The sequence below is a fragment of the Pseudorca crassidens genome, chromosome 17 (genome assembly GCF_039906515.1).
Source record: "Pseudorca crassidens isolate mPseCra1 chromosome 17, mPseCra1.hap1, whole genome shotgun sequence".
NCBI classification, from domain to species: Eukaryota; Metazoa; Chordata; class Mammalia; order Artiodactyla; family Delphinidae; genus Pseudorca; species Pseudorca crassidens.
The window spans coordinates 40,048,147-40,065,224 of record NC_090312.1 but is presented as its reverse complement, the minus strand read 5'-3'; the positions used below and the strand labels follow the sequence as shown (position 1 = coordinate 40,065,224).

Below are 17,078 nucleotides of genomic sequence, written 5' to 3'. Positions count from 1 at the left end.
ACAAATCCACCGATGATAACAAGCAGTAGAAACTATACTAAAAAAACAAACAAACAAAACGGACAGACAGAACCCTAGGACAATTGGTAAAAGCAAAGCTGTACAGACAAAATCACACAAATAAGCATACACATACACACTCACAAAAAGAGAAAAAGGAAAAAAATGTATATATATTGTTGCTCCGTCCACTGCCTCAATTTTGGGATGATTCGTTGTCTAATCAGGTATTCCACAGATGCAGGGTACATCAAGTTGATTGTGGAGATTTAATCCACTGCTCCCGAGGCTGCTGGGAGAGATTTCCCTTTCTCTTCTTTGTTTGCACAGCTCCTGGGGTTCAGCTTTGGATTTGTCCCCGCCTCTGCATGTAGGTCGCCTGAGGGCATCTGTTCTTCACTAAGACAGGACTGGGTTAAAGGAGAAGCTGATTAGCAGGCTCTGGCTCACTCAGGCCAAGGGGAGGGAGGGCTATAGAAGGCAGGATGAGCCTGCGGCAACAGAGGCCGGCATGACGTTGCACCAGCCTGAGGCACGCTGTGTGTTCTCCCGGGGAAGTTGTCTCTGGATCACGGGACCCTGGCAGTGGCGGGCTGCACAGGCTCCTGGGAAGGGAGGTGTGGATAGTGACCTGTGCTCGCACACAGGCTTCTTGGTGGCGGCAGCAGCAGCCTTAGCATCTCATGCCCATCTCTGGGGTCCACGCTGATAGCCGCGCATCGCACCCATCTCTGGAGCTCATTTAGGTGGTGCTCTGAATTCCCTCTCCTCGTGCACCCTGATACAATGGCCTTTTGCCTCTTCGGCAGGTCCAGACTTTTTCTCGGACTCCCTCCCGACTAGCTGTGGTGCACTAGCCCCCTTCAGGCTGTGTTCATGCAGCCAACCCCAGTCCTCTCCCTAGGATCTGACCTCGGAAGCCCGAGCCTCAGCTCCCAGCCCCGCCCACCCCGGCAGGTGAGCAGACAAGCCTCTCGGGCTGGTGAGTGCTATTCGGCTACAGTCCTCTGTGCGGGAATGTCTCCCCTTTGCCCTCTGCACCCCTGCTCCTGCGCTCTCCTCCGCGGCTCTGAAGCTTCCCCCTCCGCCACCCACAGTCTCCGCCCGTGAAGGGGCTTCCTAGTGTGTGGAAACTTTTCCTCCTTCACAGCTCCCTCCCAGTGGTACAGGTCCCATCCTTATTCTTTGGTCCATTTTTTTCTTTTTTCTTTTGCCCTACCCACGTACGTGGGGAGTTTCTTGCCTTTTGGGAGGTCTGAGGTCTTCTGCCAGCGTTCAGTAGGTGTTCTGTAGGAGTTCTTCTACATGTAAATGTATTTCTGATGTATTTTGGGGGAGCAAGGCGATCTCCACGTTTCTCTCCTCCGCCATCTTGAAGGTCTCTCCTGCTAGCTCTTAAAATAAACCAAATAAAATGAGACGAAAGAATGAAGCAGCTGCAAACAAAACAAAACATCACAAAAGCAAAAAATAAAACCACCAGGTAGTTGTCTTTCTGGTTTATGATTGAGCAAGACATTTATAAGATGAAGCATGCTTCAAAGGAAGTGACCATCTCGTTTGTTGAAGATTGATCAACGAGAACTTGGTCAGGTTTAGATAAATACGTATACAACTCACAATTTAAAATGCAGACTGTGAAAAGCTAGGCATGCTGAGAAGGTAAGGATGAGCCAATACTAGCCCTTTATTAGTACAGTTGGCCCTCTGAGTCTGTGGGTTTCGCCTTCACGGAATCAACCAATTGCAGATTGAAAACATTTGGGAAAAAATTCCAGAAAGTTCCAAAAATCCACACTTGAATTTATTGCAAGCCAGCAACTATATACATAGCATTTACATTGTACTAGGCATTATAAATAATCTAGAGAGGATTTAAAATATATGAGAGTTTGTGCATAAGTTAAATGCATATACTACACCATTTTATGTAAGGAACTTGAACATCCATGGATTTTGGTATTTGCCTGGGGGCCCTGTAACCAAACACTCTGAATATATTGAGGGAAGGATGACTGTGTTATCTGCTACGTATCTATAACTTCTAGTTAACATGGGCCTTTGGGGACCATTGAGCTGTTATATTGCAATAGCTTTCAATATGCTGCTAGATACAACTATTTTAGATTTTACAATTATATTTTCTCTCTAGTTGGTTTTTAGGAAGGGATACCACCTTTTTCATGTTTTAGTAACAAAATTATGATTTTAAGTAAATGTAGACATTTTCCATATTTTTCTTTGCTTTGCAACAGTTGAAGTAGTATGAGATAAATCTGACCTTTAATGTTTGTTTGAACTCACTTAAAAAACTATCTTTGATAACTCTTGCTATTGTTTAGTATAGCATTCATTCAAAAGACTTTAGCATGTATGTACAATCTAAAGAAGAAGAATGAAAAGTTTACATGTGTTCTCACTCAGTTTCAGAGATAGAACACTACCAGTGTCTTAGAAGCCCACTGTGTGCCCCTCTACGATGATTTCCCCCTCTCTGCCCTAACCCCATCTGATATAAATGATATCCTAATTTTGGTTTACCATTACTTTGCTTTTTCTTCATGATTTTATCATCTCTGTATGCGTTGCTAAAGATTATATTACTTAGCTCACTGAATTTTGAAATTTGTACTATGGAATCATACTCTTCTATTTCTTTTGTGATTTGTTCTTGCTTTTTCTTTCATATTTCTGTTTTTATATTCATTTATACATATTTATATATGTAGCTATAGGTAATTTTAACTACTTTATCATATTCCATTGTATGACTGTACCATAGTTTACCCATGTTACTGCTGATAGACATTTGGTTGTAGTTTGAGGCCTTATGCTTGTTTCTATATGACCATTTTCGTACATGTCTCCAAGAGCCCAATTGGCAGAATTCTTCTAAATTGCACCTAAAGTGAAATTGTTGGGCTGTGAGATGTAGTCATCCTAAAAGGATATGCCCAATTGTTTTCCTAAATGATTTTAACAATTTTCTGCCCCTGCCAGCAGTGGATGAGAATTCCTGTTGCTCAGCATCCTTGCCACAACTTCATATTGTCAGGTTTAAAACTTCTTACCAATTAGATAGGTGCAAAGTGATATCGAGGATTTAATTTACGTTTCCCTGATCAATAATGAGTTTGGTCATTTCAAATGCTTGATGGCTGTTCATAAGTTCTTTTCTGTGAAATGCCTTTTACATGAATTCTGAGAAAAGTCTTTGTCTGATTGGTTAAATATCTGGGCTATATCTGGGTCTGGTTCTATTGAGTACTCTATTTCCTGATAAAAATTCTTTTTATTTCTTGCCTATTTTATAACTCACAATTTTTTATTGGGAGCTGGATATCATCTATAAGAGAACAGTAGAGCCTGAGGTGAGCAGTGTACATGCTCAAAAATGAGAACACCTCTTCTGTCAAGCCATTAGTGTGAGGGTGGTACAGTCCATCTGTTTAGAGTTGAGCTAGGTTTGGATTGTATCATTTCTATTCTTGCTTTTGGTGCTCACATACTTCAGGCTGCTGCTGCTAGTCTGTTTTTAGTGTAGGGGTTGGGTTGTCAGAGCAGTTTTCCCAGTGCCTTGCTTCACCCTCAGCTTTCAGCAGTCTCTGTATGCCTGCACCACGGAAGGGGTCTCTATATACCCTTGCCCTTCCCTTGGCTATGAACTGTTACTGCTCTGCTTGTTACTCACTGGAGGCTCCTGGCAGGGACAGGATGGTTTCTTGGTGCTTCTGCCCCTCAGTCTTAGCCAGGCTTTATGTGCCTGAGCTCAAGAGTGGGGCTTTCTCATTTGTTTATTTTTTGTTTTTATTTTCATTACTCTAGGAGGTGGATCAAAAAAGATGTTACTGCGATTTATGTCAAAGAATGTTCTGCCTGTGTTTTCCTCTAAGAGTTTTATAGCGTCCAGCCTTACATTTAGGTCTTTGATCCATTTTTAGTTTATTTTTGTGTATGGTGTTAGAGATTGTTCTAGTTTAATTTTTCTACATGTAGCTGTCCAGTTTTCCCAGCACCACTTATTGAAGAGACTGTCTTTTCTCCATTGTATATTCTCGCCTCCTTTGTCATAGATTAGTTGACCATAGGTGCGTGAGTTTATTTCTGGGCTTTCTATCCTGTTCCATTGATCTATATTTCTGTTTTTATGCCAGTACCATACTGTTTTGATTACGGTACTTTGTAGTATAGTCTGAAGTCAGGGAGGCTGATTCCTCCAGCTCCGTTTTTCTTTCTCAGGATTGCTTTGACTATTCTTTAATGAAAATAAAAACAAAAATAAACAAATGGGACCTAATTAAACTTAAAAGCTTCTGCACAGCAAAGGAAACCATAAACAAAATGAAATGACAGCCCACAGAATTGGAGAAAATATTTGCAAATGGAGCGACCGACAAGGGATTAATCTCCAAAATATACAAACAGCTCATGCAGCTCTATGTCAAAAATCAAACAACCGAATGAAAAAATGGGCAGAAGATCTAAATAGAAATGTCTCCAAAGAAGACATGGCCAAAAAGCACATAAAAAGATGCTCAACATCACTAATTATCAGAGAAATTAAAATCAAAACTACAGTGAGGTATTACCTCACAAGGTCAGAATGATCATCATCAAAAAGTCTATAAACAATAAATGCTGGAGAGAGTGTGGAGAACAGGGACCCCTCCTACACTGTTGGTGGGAATGTAAATTGTTACAACCACTATGGAGAACAGTATGGAGGTTCCTTAAAAAACTAAAAATAGAACTACCATACGACCCAGCACTCCCAATCCTGGGCATATATCTGGAGAAAACCATAATATGAAAGAATACATGCACCCCGATGTTCATTGCAGCACTGTTTACGATAGCCAAGACATGGAAGCAACCTAAATGTCCGTTGACAAAGGAATGGATAAAGAAGGTGTGGCACATATATACAATGGGATATTACTCAGCCATAAAAAAAATGAATTAATACCATTTGCAGCAATATGGATGGACCTAGAGATTATCATACTGAATGAAGTAAGTCAGACAGAGAAAGACACATATCATATGATATCGCTTATATGTGGAATCTAAAAAAATGGTACCAATGAACTTATTTACAAAACAAAAATAGAGTCACAGATGTAGAAAACAAACTTATGGTTACCAGGAGGTGGGGGAGGGAGGGTAAACTGGGAGATTGGGATTTACATATACACACTACTATATATAAAATAGATAACTAGTAAGGACCTACTGTATAGCCCAGGGAACTCTGCACAATACTCTGTAATGGCCTATATGGGAAAAGAATCCAGAAAAGAGTGGATATATGTATATGTATAACTGATTCACTTTGCTGTACAGTAGAAACTAACACAACATTGTAGATCAACTAGACTCCTATAAAAATTGTTTTTTAATTAAAAATAGAAGAGTGGGGCTTTCTCAGCATTTCTGCTCCTCCCCCTGTGAAAGCCAAACTCTGCCATGAGTCATGGGGATGCGTACCTCGTCCCTTACCCAGGGGCAGCAGAACTCTTTACATCAGTGCAGAATTCTGGGCGTGGGCAAGTCTCCTGCCCTCCTGGAGACAGGTGTCAGTGTAGGGTGGGAGTGCAGTTTCTACCCTTTTTCCTGTAGCCGCCAGCCTTTGCCTAGTACTGTCCTGCAGGGCAATTTTGTGCCTCTCTCCCAGGGGGAGATAGCCTCGGCTTCGTATGAGAGAAGCGTCCCAGAAGTAGGTGTATTTGCTGCCTGCTCCCGACAGCGCCCAGTCATATGTATCCCTGCACCACAAGTTGGGCTCTCTTAGGGCTTCTGCCCTGCTCTTTATTTCCTGTGCACCCATGATGGAAGTTTGTGGAAAAGATCTAGAAAATAGGTACCTAGAGCCCTTATGTGGGAGGTTCCCAGGGATTCTAAACTCTCATCTTAACACACACTCAACCCTTTAAGAATTTGTTAACATTTCAGTTGTCTCCATTCTTGCTTTTATGACTGTGGCCTCTCCCTCCTGTCGCTGCTAAAGGCAGCCAGTTCATGTGTCCCACCGCTCCTTTGATGAGCACGTTATCCTCTGCAATTCAGTTCCTCTGGTTGAATTACAATCTCAGATCTCTGATGGGCCTAAAAAAGTTATGATTTTCTAGATTATCCAGATTTCTCTTATTGTTAGGGTAGGGGCAGAATTCTCCTGTGGCTGTGTACACCTTAGGAGGAAGCTGACTGATTTTTCCTCTCCCTGCCACTACCCTCTCTATTCCCTTCCTCTGCCTTGTTTTTCTTCATAATACTTAAAACTATCATTACATTATATTTATTTATTGCCTGTCTCCCTCACCAGAATATAAATTCCATTAAGGCAGAATATTTGCTTGTTTTGTCCATTCCTGTATCTCTGGCACATAAGAGAAACTCAGTAGAAGCTGTTGAATAAATGCATGCATAAATGCCCAAGACCGTGACATTTTCTCCAGGATCTTGTATTAGCTTGTTTTCATAAGAATGTACTTCTTCTGATGCTGTTCTCTTTCCCTTGTTCTGCGATATTTTTCATATGTCCCGTTTCGATTGTGTTCTTATTTATCTTTTAATCAAGCAAATCTGTTTGCCTTCAGTATCTCCATATGCCCCAATAACAACGAAGCGGGGGGCTTGTCCTCGGGCTGCTCTCTGTCTACCTTTGATTTAGTGTATCTTTGCTCTCAGACCCACAGCTGGCCTGCAGGTGTTTCTGTGCTGCTGCCAGTCTGATTCTTCATCCTCGCAGGCTGTCATCCAGTGCATCTCTGCCCTACTGCAGAAGTTCCCCCCACCCCCAAGACCTGAGCCTTTGGTGGTCAGGGCTAATGTGTGCCTCACAAATAGCAAACTGTATTTCAGAGCATCGGTGTTCCCTTTCTGCCTTCCTATTTGTTTTGTTGTGGCTGCTCCTGGCTCTTGCTGTTGTTTGAATAATTTTTACTCTTTACTGCATTTGGAAGAGATGGTGGTGAGATGGAAGCTGGAGGGCAGGGGATTGGTCAGTGCTCTGCCTGCCTCGGGGAGCAGCGCATAAGGAGGGTAGATGAGGGAGCACCCCCCTTCTCTGTTGGTTCTAGGCCATGTTATTGCTCTAAGGGCTGCACATCTGGCAGCAGAACCGGTGCATTCCCTTATCTTTTATAACGTGATCCTTTTTCATAAATCTGGAGTTTACTGTGTCTCTGAGTTGTCTGTTTTTGTTTTGTTTGCTTAAATCAGATGCAAATATGTTACAAGTAATGTTCATCTCTGCCTGACCCTTTGTTATGTTTTTCTGGGTTATCCTTTGTGAGGCTGCATTAAAGCATGCTAGCCAGACACCCTGTTGAATGAGACCTCCTGCGCTACTACTTTCGAGGTTTAGGTTGAAGCTTTTATGATTAGGAAAATTCAAGTTCGTTAAATATGCTACTGAATTAGAAGTAGCTTCTTGTCATCACCTAGTCTTTAAATCAGTTTATATTAAAATTACTACTATCCCATGGTAACCCCCAATATATTCTGGTTTTGTAAAAAAAAAAAAAAAAAAGTAAAACTAACTCTCTTCCATATCACTGTGCCAAAGACCTCATCCTATGGGATATCATTTAGTTTCCTATCATCAAACCATTTCCATCTTTTCACTGTTAGTTTAAGTAATAATTCTGGATTAGAGAACAGAGATATTTCAGAAAACATAAAGAAATATAATTGTAAGACAACCTCAGTTATTCTGAAGGAAGTCTGAAGGTTAAAACAGTAGCTGCCTTGATTTAATTACTCGTGTTATCTGAGAAAAAGTTGATTAAAACAGATTTTGACACTTTTTATCCATTGGAACTTTAACTTCATTGGGAAAATGGTCCTGAGGGTGGTGACAGTGTTGACTAATTGGCTTGTTCATCCCACATGGGATTACACCACTTTTTGAATCAGAATTTCCTGCTATTGCAACACATTTTTTTCTTTTGTTTTTTTTCCCTTAGAAACAATCCATTTGGGTTCATTACATGGCCATTTGTTAGTCTGGGGCATTGTACTTGTTTATGACTACAATGAAGTAGTAAGCTGGGTCTGCCTGTATATACAGAGTCAGTGGGAGATCCTGCAGCTGCTCAGGGAACGAGGCAGTGCAAGGGGTCACCCTGATATTTTAAACCCAAAATCCTACTTTCCCGAAGTCCTGGGGCATTTTCCTGTTAATCATCAAGAAGATTTGTTCAACTTCGGTTTATTTATTTACTGTATGCTGTATGTAGAATCAATCTGTTGAGCTTGGTTTTTTTAAGCTTTTTTATTGAAGTGTAATATTCTCAGAGAACATGCACAAATCCTAAGCGTATAACAAGATGAACTTTTACCAACTGAGTGCACCTGTGTAACCAGTACCCAGAAAAAAGAACGTGACCAGCACCTGGTCAGGAAACAGGACATGACCAGCACCCAGCAGCTCGACTCGTGTCCTCGTCCTGTCACTACCCATCCTTACCATGGGTAACCACTCTCCTGTTTTGCTTGTTTTTCCATCTTACATAAATGGGATTATACACGATGTATTATTTCTTCCATTTTTCATTATGTTTATGAGATTCGTGTATTTATTGTGTATTGATTGTATCTGTTCATTCACACTGCCACACAGCGTTCCATTGATCAGTACAACACACTATTCATTCTGCTGTTGACAGGCATTTGAGTAGTTTTCTTTGTGGGGGAGATGGGAGTCATTATGAATACTCTCTGAACGTTCTAGTACATCCCTTCTGGTGAAAGCATTCATATGCATCCCTTCCTGTTGGAGTGTAGCTGGGAGTGGAATTGCTAGGTCCTAGGGTGTGTGTATGTTCAGATTTAGTAGATAAGCCAGTTTTCCAGAGTGGTTGTAAGTATTTATACTCACACTTGATGTATGAGAGTTCCAGTTGCTCCACCTCCTCACCAATACTTTCTGTCTTTTTCATTTTAGCTATTCCAGTGGATATGTACTGAATGTGGTTTAATTTATATTTCCTTGATGATAATGAACCTGGGCAACTTTTAATATGATTATTAGTAATTTGTATTGATATATCCTTTTTTTGTGAATTGTCTGTTCAAGTTTTTTGCCCATTTTTTTATCATTTGACTCTCTTTTTGTTACTGTTTCATAGAAGTTCTTTATATAATCTGGATATGGGACCTCTGTTGAAATATGTATGGTAAATATTTTCTCCTCTGTGGGTTGCCTTTTCATTCCTGTAATGGAGTCTTTTGATGAACAAATATTCCTAATACTTTTAAAGCCCAATTTATTATTTTTTCTTTTATGGTTTGCACTTTTTTGTCCAGTTTAAGAAATCTTTGCCTACTCTAAGTTGACAAAGTTGTTCTATGCTTTCCTCTAATATCTTTATTTAAATTTGTAATTCATCTGACTTGACATTCATATACTACATGATCTAGAGATCAAGACACATACTTGCCACGTGGATATCCTATTAACCCAGCATCATTTTACTTGGTTTTTAACTTGTTTAAAATATGTCCATACATGGGGAGGGGAAAAGGGTAAGCTGAGACGAAGTGAGAGAGTGGCATTGACATATATACACTACCAAATGTCAAATAGATAGCTAGTGGGAAGTAGCTGCATAGCACAGGGAGACCAGCTCGGTGCTTTGTGACCACCTAGACGGGTAGGATAGGGAGGGTGGGAGGGAGACGCAAGAGGGAGGGGATATGGGGCTATATGTATACGTATAGCTGATTCACTTTGTTATACAGCAGCAACTAACAACAATGTAAAGCAATTATACTCCAATAAAGATGTTAAAAAAATAAAAATTAAAACAAAACAAAAAATAAATAAATAAAATAAAATATGTCCATAAAATTTAGTTTCACTGAAATATTTTTTATATTTTCCTGGAGAGAATTACTAATGATTCTTGAAAAAATTTAAACCTATGGTGATGTAAAATTTATAATATAATCAACAGATTTATTTAACACATAAATTGAGATATTTCTTAAAGGTTCTTCTGTTTAATTAGACTCTAGTTTGTAACTCCAGCATACTTATTTATTCAACACCAGAGTGATTCATAATGCACAAAGCACAATAATTAAAAATAAATAAATTATTCTCACTTTTTCATTAGAATTCATTTCAACACATGTTTATTATTTGTCTGCTAGAATTTGGGACAGTTGAGAATATGGTTGAAGTTTTGAGCTCCATTTTTATGTCATTTAGGTTTTAAGCCATATAATAAAGTTGTCAAACATCTGTCAGTAATAAACCATTTTTCTTTAGTATTCAAAATTATATTAATAAAGAGAAGTACAAGGTGAGAAGTTTTATTACTATTAAGATGACCTTACACCGCTATACCAAGTTTTCCACTGGTAATGACACACATCTTTTAAAAAGTAAAAATAGAAAATAGAAAAGTTTCATTTGTATATTTGGAATGCCTATGACTGCTTCTTCTTTGATGTCATTTCTGCTCAGTTTTTTTTTTTCTCTTTTTATTATTCTAGGTTGTACTGGTCAGTGGACATCTGGACAGCTGGGATGTTGGGCAGGGTGCGATGGATGATGGTGGAGGAGCCTTTATATCATGGGAAGCGCTCTCGCTTATTAAAGATCTTGGTAAGTATTTAGTAAGTCGTTAACCAACGTGTGAGAGTGTCAGGGGTGACATGTTTAACTCAATACACAGAATGCTCAACAGATCGGTTATTATGCCAGGTTTAAAGATCCTCCTGAGGTCTGTATGTTTTTTGTCAGTTGATTCCCAGAAAAAAAACTAATTTGTCCCCTTAAAGAAAGAAATTCTTATTCAAGTGTCCACCAGACAGCCAAAGGATCAAATACGATCAGCCACGGGGGAAAATGAACAAGCAAATAAAACTGTAGCAAATGCAACCACATCAGCTAGAGATTGTGTAAGGAAACCATAACCAAGTGGAAAGAAAAATCAGCAGCTCCCCCACTTCCTTTTCCTTGTTTGTCTTTAAAGACATCATCAGGCTGTTAGGATAGCTTTACTGCAGTCGTCTTTCCATGATAGAAGTCAAGGAGCCAAAGTAGGCCTGAAGGAATGGTGCTTTTGGCCACAATAAGGAATCTAGGATGAAAAATTGGACCTTCCAGGTTAACCTAGACATGGGACAGGCATCAAAAGGAAAGACTAATTGTGAAAACAGTTTATTTTGATGACCCTATTTACAAACAAAAAACATACATTTCCTCTTTGTGTGCTGGTCAAAAGGTGGATTTTGAGCGAGGTTAGAAATAATGAAACAGTCTGAAATGAGACTTCCGTGTCTGAATCAAACCAGTGGTGGTTTTGAAAATGCCTCATCAGCAGAACGTTTTATATTGTAACTGTGGAGTAACCTTGGTTTCAGATGTAGTGAAGATCAGAACATGCGTTTTGGTGAAGGTGTTCCATTGCTTACTTAAGTACACATGTGTTTAAATTCATGCATTTCCTCTGGCTTTTAATGAACCCTTCTAATGCTAAATCAGCCCATTAAATAATTGTTCATCTTAACTAGACTACTGACATTGTCTTGGTCGAGGCAAATATTTAGTGTATCATTTTGCTTTATGTCTTACTTGTGTTTTAAAAATGGAGAAATGGGAAGGTGATTGTGCATGTTTTTAACTTCTGAAGAGGCCGGTGTCTCTCAACCTTGGCATTATTGACACTTGGGGCCGGATAATTCTTTGTTGTGAGGTGGGTCCCGTACATTGTAGAATGTTTAGCTGCATCCCTGGCCTCTACCTACTAGATGTCAGTAACACCTTTCTCCCCCAGCCCCTAAGCTGTGACAACCAAAAATGTCTCCAGACATTGCCAGATGTCTCCGGCAGGTTGTGGGCGGAAAGGGTGGCACGTAAAATTGACCCACTAAAAGAAGCTATTAAAAATTTTCTAGGAGACCTGAATACAGGGTCGTTTTTTAAAAAATGAAACAAACTAATTGGAAAACTTACATTGTATATACTTATACTTTTAGCATCATTACCATACTGAGCAGCTACTATGTGAAAGCATTTTGTAAAAGTTGGGCATACAGAGAGGTTTAAAGTATGTCCTCTGTTCTTAAGACCCTTAGAACATAGTTGAAGACATACATATGCACCTACACACATAGTTATCAATAAAGATATAATGTCAAGTCTGCTTTTAGAATTGGGTAAGGTTTGAGAGAGATAAATTGCCCAGCAAATAAAATCGAAAAACACTCATTCTTTCAGAGGAGATCTGGGAGACTCCATATGTGAATGCTCTCCTCCTCTAACCTTAAAAAAAATATTCCCTTGGCTATCTGTTCTCTCTGTCCTTAACTTCATTCCAGAATGAAGTGGGTTCTAGAGACGAGGCAGGCAAATATCCAACAGTTTCCTCTTTACTGGGCACAGATATTTATTTTAGAAGTTAATTTTATTCCCAGGTGTTCCAACCAGCTTGACAGGAGGCAGAGTGGAGTGTAAAAAGAGACCTAGACCCACCTCAATTAGATTTTTAGGTCCCTCTGTGCCACAAACTACTTTTTTGGCCTCGGGCAGGTCATTTGAACTCTCTGGACTTCGTTTTCTTCACCTCTGTTCAACTGTTAGCTTCCAGAGTATTTTTATCTGCTCTAGATTGGCATAAAAATTGTGTCTCCTCTACGCTTTGAATCTTACTTCTTTAGTACTCAGCATGGGACCCTAAATCACTGTTAATTGAGTTGAATTCAATTGCATGAATAAATGTCAAACACCATGCAAAGGTGAATTGAGTATCTTTCTCCAGCTCTGAAAGTATACTGACTTCAGTTGCCTTTGATAGCTAGTAATCAGTCTCGTTCAATTCAGGACTTAACTCTCCTATAGATTTCTGAACACCTATGTAAACACATGAATTCAACTCTAAAATAAGACTAATATTTCTTTTGAGTAGGTTTTAAGAGGCAGCATGGCATACTGTTAAAAAAACACTCTGGAGCCAGAGTGCGTGGGTCTATCTCATAAGGTAGCTCTGAAAATTAAATAATCTATTCACATAATATACTTAAAACAGTGCCTAACCCAACCCAGATACACAATAAATTTTAACTTTTATTATTTAATAAGCATGATCTGACAGTACCATATTTTTTTAAACCCCACACCAGCTTTGCCTCCTAACTTAATACGTTAATTGTACTGATGTAACTCTAGGGCCAGCTGCTATTGTATCCCTAAATATCCTTTCCCTTTACTATTTAAGTCACCATCTCTTGTATGATGGAAATCCACTGACCCCTTCACCATTTTCTACTTTCATATTAAATTTTCAAGAGTCTGAATTTCTCCTGGCCACTTCCTGCTTAAGTTGAAGGCCTAGAATCCGTGCTATACCTCATATCCTATGATTGCACCCACGGAGTCTTACTCTTTAATTTTAAAATTAAAATTAGATTGTGGATTTCTGTTTGTAGATTGTGTATGTCTTTTAATATGAAGAACTATGTCTAACGTGTCACATATGCCTTCTAGATGAAAATTAACGATATACTTGAATAAGAAATAGCACTTTGGGCTAGAGGCCAAGAAATGGGTTCATAATTATATTACTTAATTACATTGACCCCAAACTGTTTAGTTGGTAAAATATGAAAGCTCTATGGGCAATCTCTTTTTCCAAGAAAAGTGAGATTCCTTCTGGCTGCTACTCCTTGGACAATATGTCATGCAGAATGCATGTCAAAGTCCCTCAGTGGGGCTTGTTAATTGGAAGTGTTGGTCCAGTGGAACTTTCTGATATTTAGAAATATTGTTCGAAGATTCATCCTTCATGTCTCTTCTCCTTTGTTCACTTCTTTCACTACTTTTATAGATTCACTCTTTTGCCCAAGCCATCAGCTAAAACCATATTCAGTTAATCTAACAGAAGAGATATTTGTGCTTTGCAAATATAACCAGTCATTCCTGAGTAACTGTCAACAGAAGGCTATTTGCTGTGAAATGCCATTGAATACTTTTTTGTGTTTGTGGTTTACTGGACTTGAAAGTGTTTATTTGAAATGTCATTTCCTGGAATGTTCTGGTGTCAGTGGACAAAGCCAATGGCCAAAGATCTTATGCTTCAAAATGTTCATTTGGCACTTGAATTATAAACCACCATCCATCCCCAAATTCTTCCAACTTTACCATTTTCCATGAAGTTAGAATTTTAAGTTTTCAGGCCTAAACAAACGGGAAAAGTAATTAACAGTACTACCTGGTTGTTGAAATGTTGGATATGTGTGAAACATCTTTTTAGAGAAATTTAAACGTGAGCATCTTGACTGTGATTTTTATACAGCTTTAAGTCTGTGTGTTAGAAAAATATTTCATTTATATATTTCTTCACTCATTCACTCAACAAATATTTACTGTGTACTGATTGCATGTCAGTTGCCAGATACCTTGTAACAAAGAGGAATGAGACTGGTCCTTGAAGTCTTAGAAGTAGGAGAGACGTTTAATTCAAAACTTGCAATGAAATTGTTGTAAGCTCTTTAATTGAAATATGTGCACATTACTCCGGGTAATTGAAATATGTGCAAATTACTTCGGGCACCTGGTAAAGGGAGAGACCAGCATGGCTTGGCTGGGTCAGGGCGCCTTCACAAAAGTGATATTTGAGGTTTCTTTTATAAAGATAAATAGAATTTCCTGAAGCAAAAGGGGCACAATGAAGAATTCCCAGCAGATTATAGAGCTTCCAGTCCTGTGTATTATTAAAAATGAGGAGAAAACTGTTGACAGTAACAGTCATGGGATTGAGGGGGAAGAGAGGGTTCGCGGAATTGCAGGAGATACTCTTTTTACCTGATATATAATATTAGATTTTTGTGTAGTAAGCATGTGTTACTTTAGTAATTAAGAAAAAACTCTCAAAAGCCAAAAAAAAAAAAAAAAAAAAAATTCTTGGTCTTGCCATCGCCATAAACACTCTGTTAACAGGAACTACAGAGCCAGAGGTAGGAAGTAGGAAGAGTCATGCAGGAGTCACCAATGCCCAGAAGTACACCAGGCAACACAACCAAATGTGTGCTAAGGCTTTGGTGTAGTTAGAGCTTCATGTAGCCATTTCTAATGCACTGGGTTCCCTGTCAGAGGTGGGGATCCATCCAGGAAGAGGGTTTTCTTCTCCCAGGCCCTGGTCAAGCCTCCCTTGGAAATGTCTCAGGAAGTCCAATCCAGAATAACTGAGTGAGGGAAATGAAAAACTTCTAAGAAATAGAAACCTAACGGATAGAGCTAGAGATAGAGCCTGAAGCCAACTTGGGACTAGCCCAGATCTAGAAAGGAGGTTCCATTAGAAAGGACCTCCTCTTGTGGTCAAATAAGTTTGGGAAACTCTCTCTTGGTAATTTCTTTTTTTCTTTTTTAACATCTTTATTGGAGTATAATTGCTTTACAATGGTGTGTTAGTTTCTGCTTTATAGCAAAGTGAATCAGCTATACATATACATATGTCCCCATATCTCTTCCCTCTTGCATCTCCCTCCCTCCCACCCTCCCTATCCCACCCCTCTAGGTGGTCACAAACCACCTAGCTGATCTCCCTGTGCTATGCGGCTGCTTCCCACTAGCTATCTATTTTACGTTTGGTAGTGTATATATGTCCATGCCACTCTCTCACTTCGTCCCAGCTTCCCCTTCCCCCTCCCCATATCCTCAAGTCCATGCTCTAGTAGGTCTGTGTCTTTATTCCCGTCTTACCCCTAGGTACTTCATGACCTTTTTTTTTTTTTTCTTAGATTCCATATATCTGTATTAGCATACGGTATTTGTTTTTCTCTTTCTGACTTAACTTCACTCTGTATGACAGACTCTAGGTCCATCCACCTCACTACAAATAACTCAATTTCGTTTCTTTTTATGGCTGAGTAATATTCCATTGTATATATGTGCCACATCTTCTTTATCCATTCATCTGTTGATGGACACTTAGGTTGCTTCCATGTCCTGGTAATTTCTTTATTCATCAAAAAACATTTGTTGGGAAAGTGATTCCATGACTCAAGTGTGCTTTGGGAAACATTGCTCTGGGGCACTACTGGTGTTGGCAGAATTGAGGAAGAATCCAAGAATGCTTGCTGAGGTATACTTCATGGAACTGAGTACAAATGGCCTTGGATTTATTTTCATTCTAGATTTTCTAGGCTGTCTTTGGGCTCTTGCGATTGCCAGAATATTGACAAGATAGAGCCATGTAATGGTTCCTTAACTGGCATGGTGGAGATTATTCTTATATTATAAGAATATTCCTGAAGAGCATCTGTACCCACCCAAGTGCAAACTTTACCCAACAAATAACTTCATTTCTGCACTATCTAAGCCTATTTTATTAAGATAAATGTAGTATTATTGGAAATGTTTAACATATACTAAAGGCTCTCTCTGCCAGGTTTTTCTGTGGCCCCCAATGCACTAGAATTTGGTAGGATTTATTTTTTCTAGAAGGACTTTTGATCTTAAAACATTCCACAAACTCTTCCCTGCTCCCTTTTTGGATGCACTTCCTCCACAATTATTTTGTGAACACAAGAAGGGAGTCTTACATCCCCGGGAAAGGTTTCCTATTAAAATCACCTCAATACATTTAGGAAATAATATGTCCACTTCTGGAACTGTCCAAGAAATTAACTTGTTTCAAGTCTTAGAAAAAAATGTTTTCTCCAACATTAAATTTTATTTTTATTAATTTGAATTTTAATTTGTAGATGGTTGTTTGCCTTTTTTTTCCTGAACAAATTTTGGTCTTGACTCTTTATAATTATATTTAGTGATGCAAATACCTAGAACAATGGAAGAATTAGAAACTAAGAATTTGCTTGCTTTTTCTCTTTTTTTCTAACTCCTAAAAGTAGGTTTATAGTCAGGGGGCATTTTTAGCTCCTTCTCATGGTCTTTAGAGGATGATCTTCTCATTTTTTATTTAAATATGTTATTTCCTCTAGTGGTAAGTGTCTGGCTTTACCTTAAGACCTGTGGCAGATACATATTTTTTCAGCTGGGAATTGCTGAGACCTTTTCTTGAAGTTTGAACACATTGTAAGTCTCACTAAAACACTTTGCATCTTTA

General features: G+C 39.0%; 1 protein-coding gene across 2 annotated transcripts in view; it reads left to right on the top strand.

Moving 5' to 3' along the window:
• Nucleotides 1-17,078, top strand: part of CPQ (carboxypeptidase Q) — a 468,037-nt gene that overhangs the window by 294,510 nt on the left and 156,449 nt on the right. For both annotated transcript variants that reach the window (XM_067711716.1, XM_067711715.1), the window contains exon 5: nucleotides 10,504-10,615. In XM_067711716.1, the coding sequence (XP_067567817.1) occupies nucleotides 10,504-10,615 (112 nt within the window). The remainder of the gene's footprint in view (nucleotides 1-10,503; nucleotides 10,616-17,078) is intronic.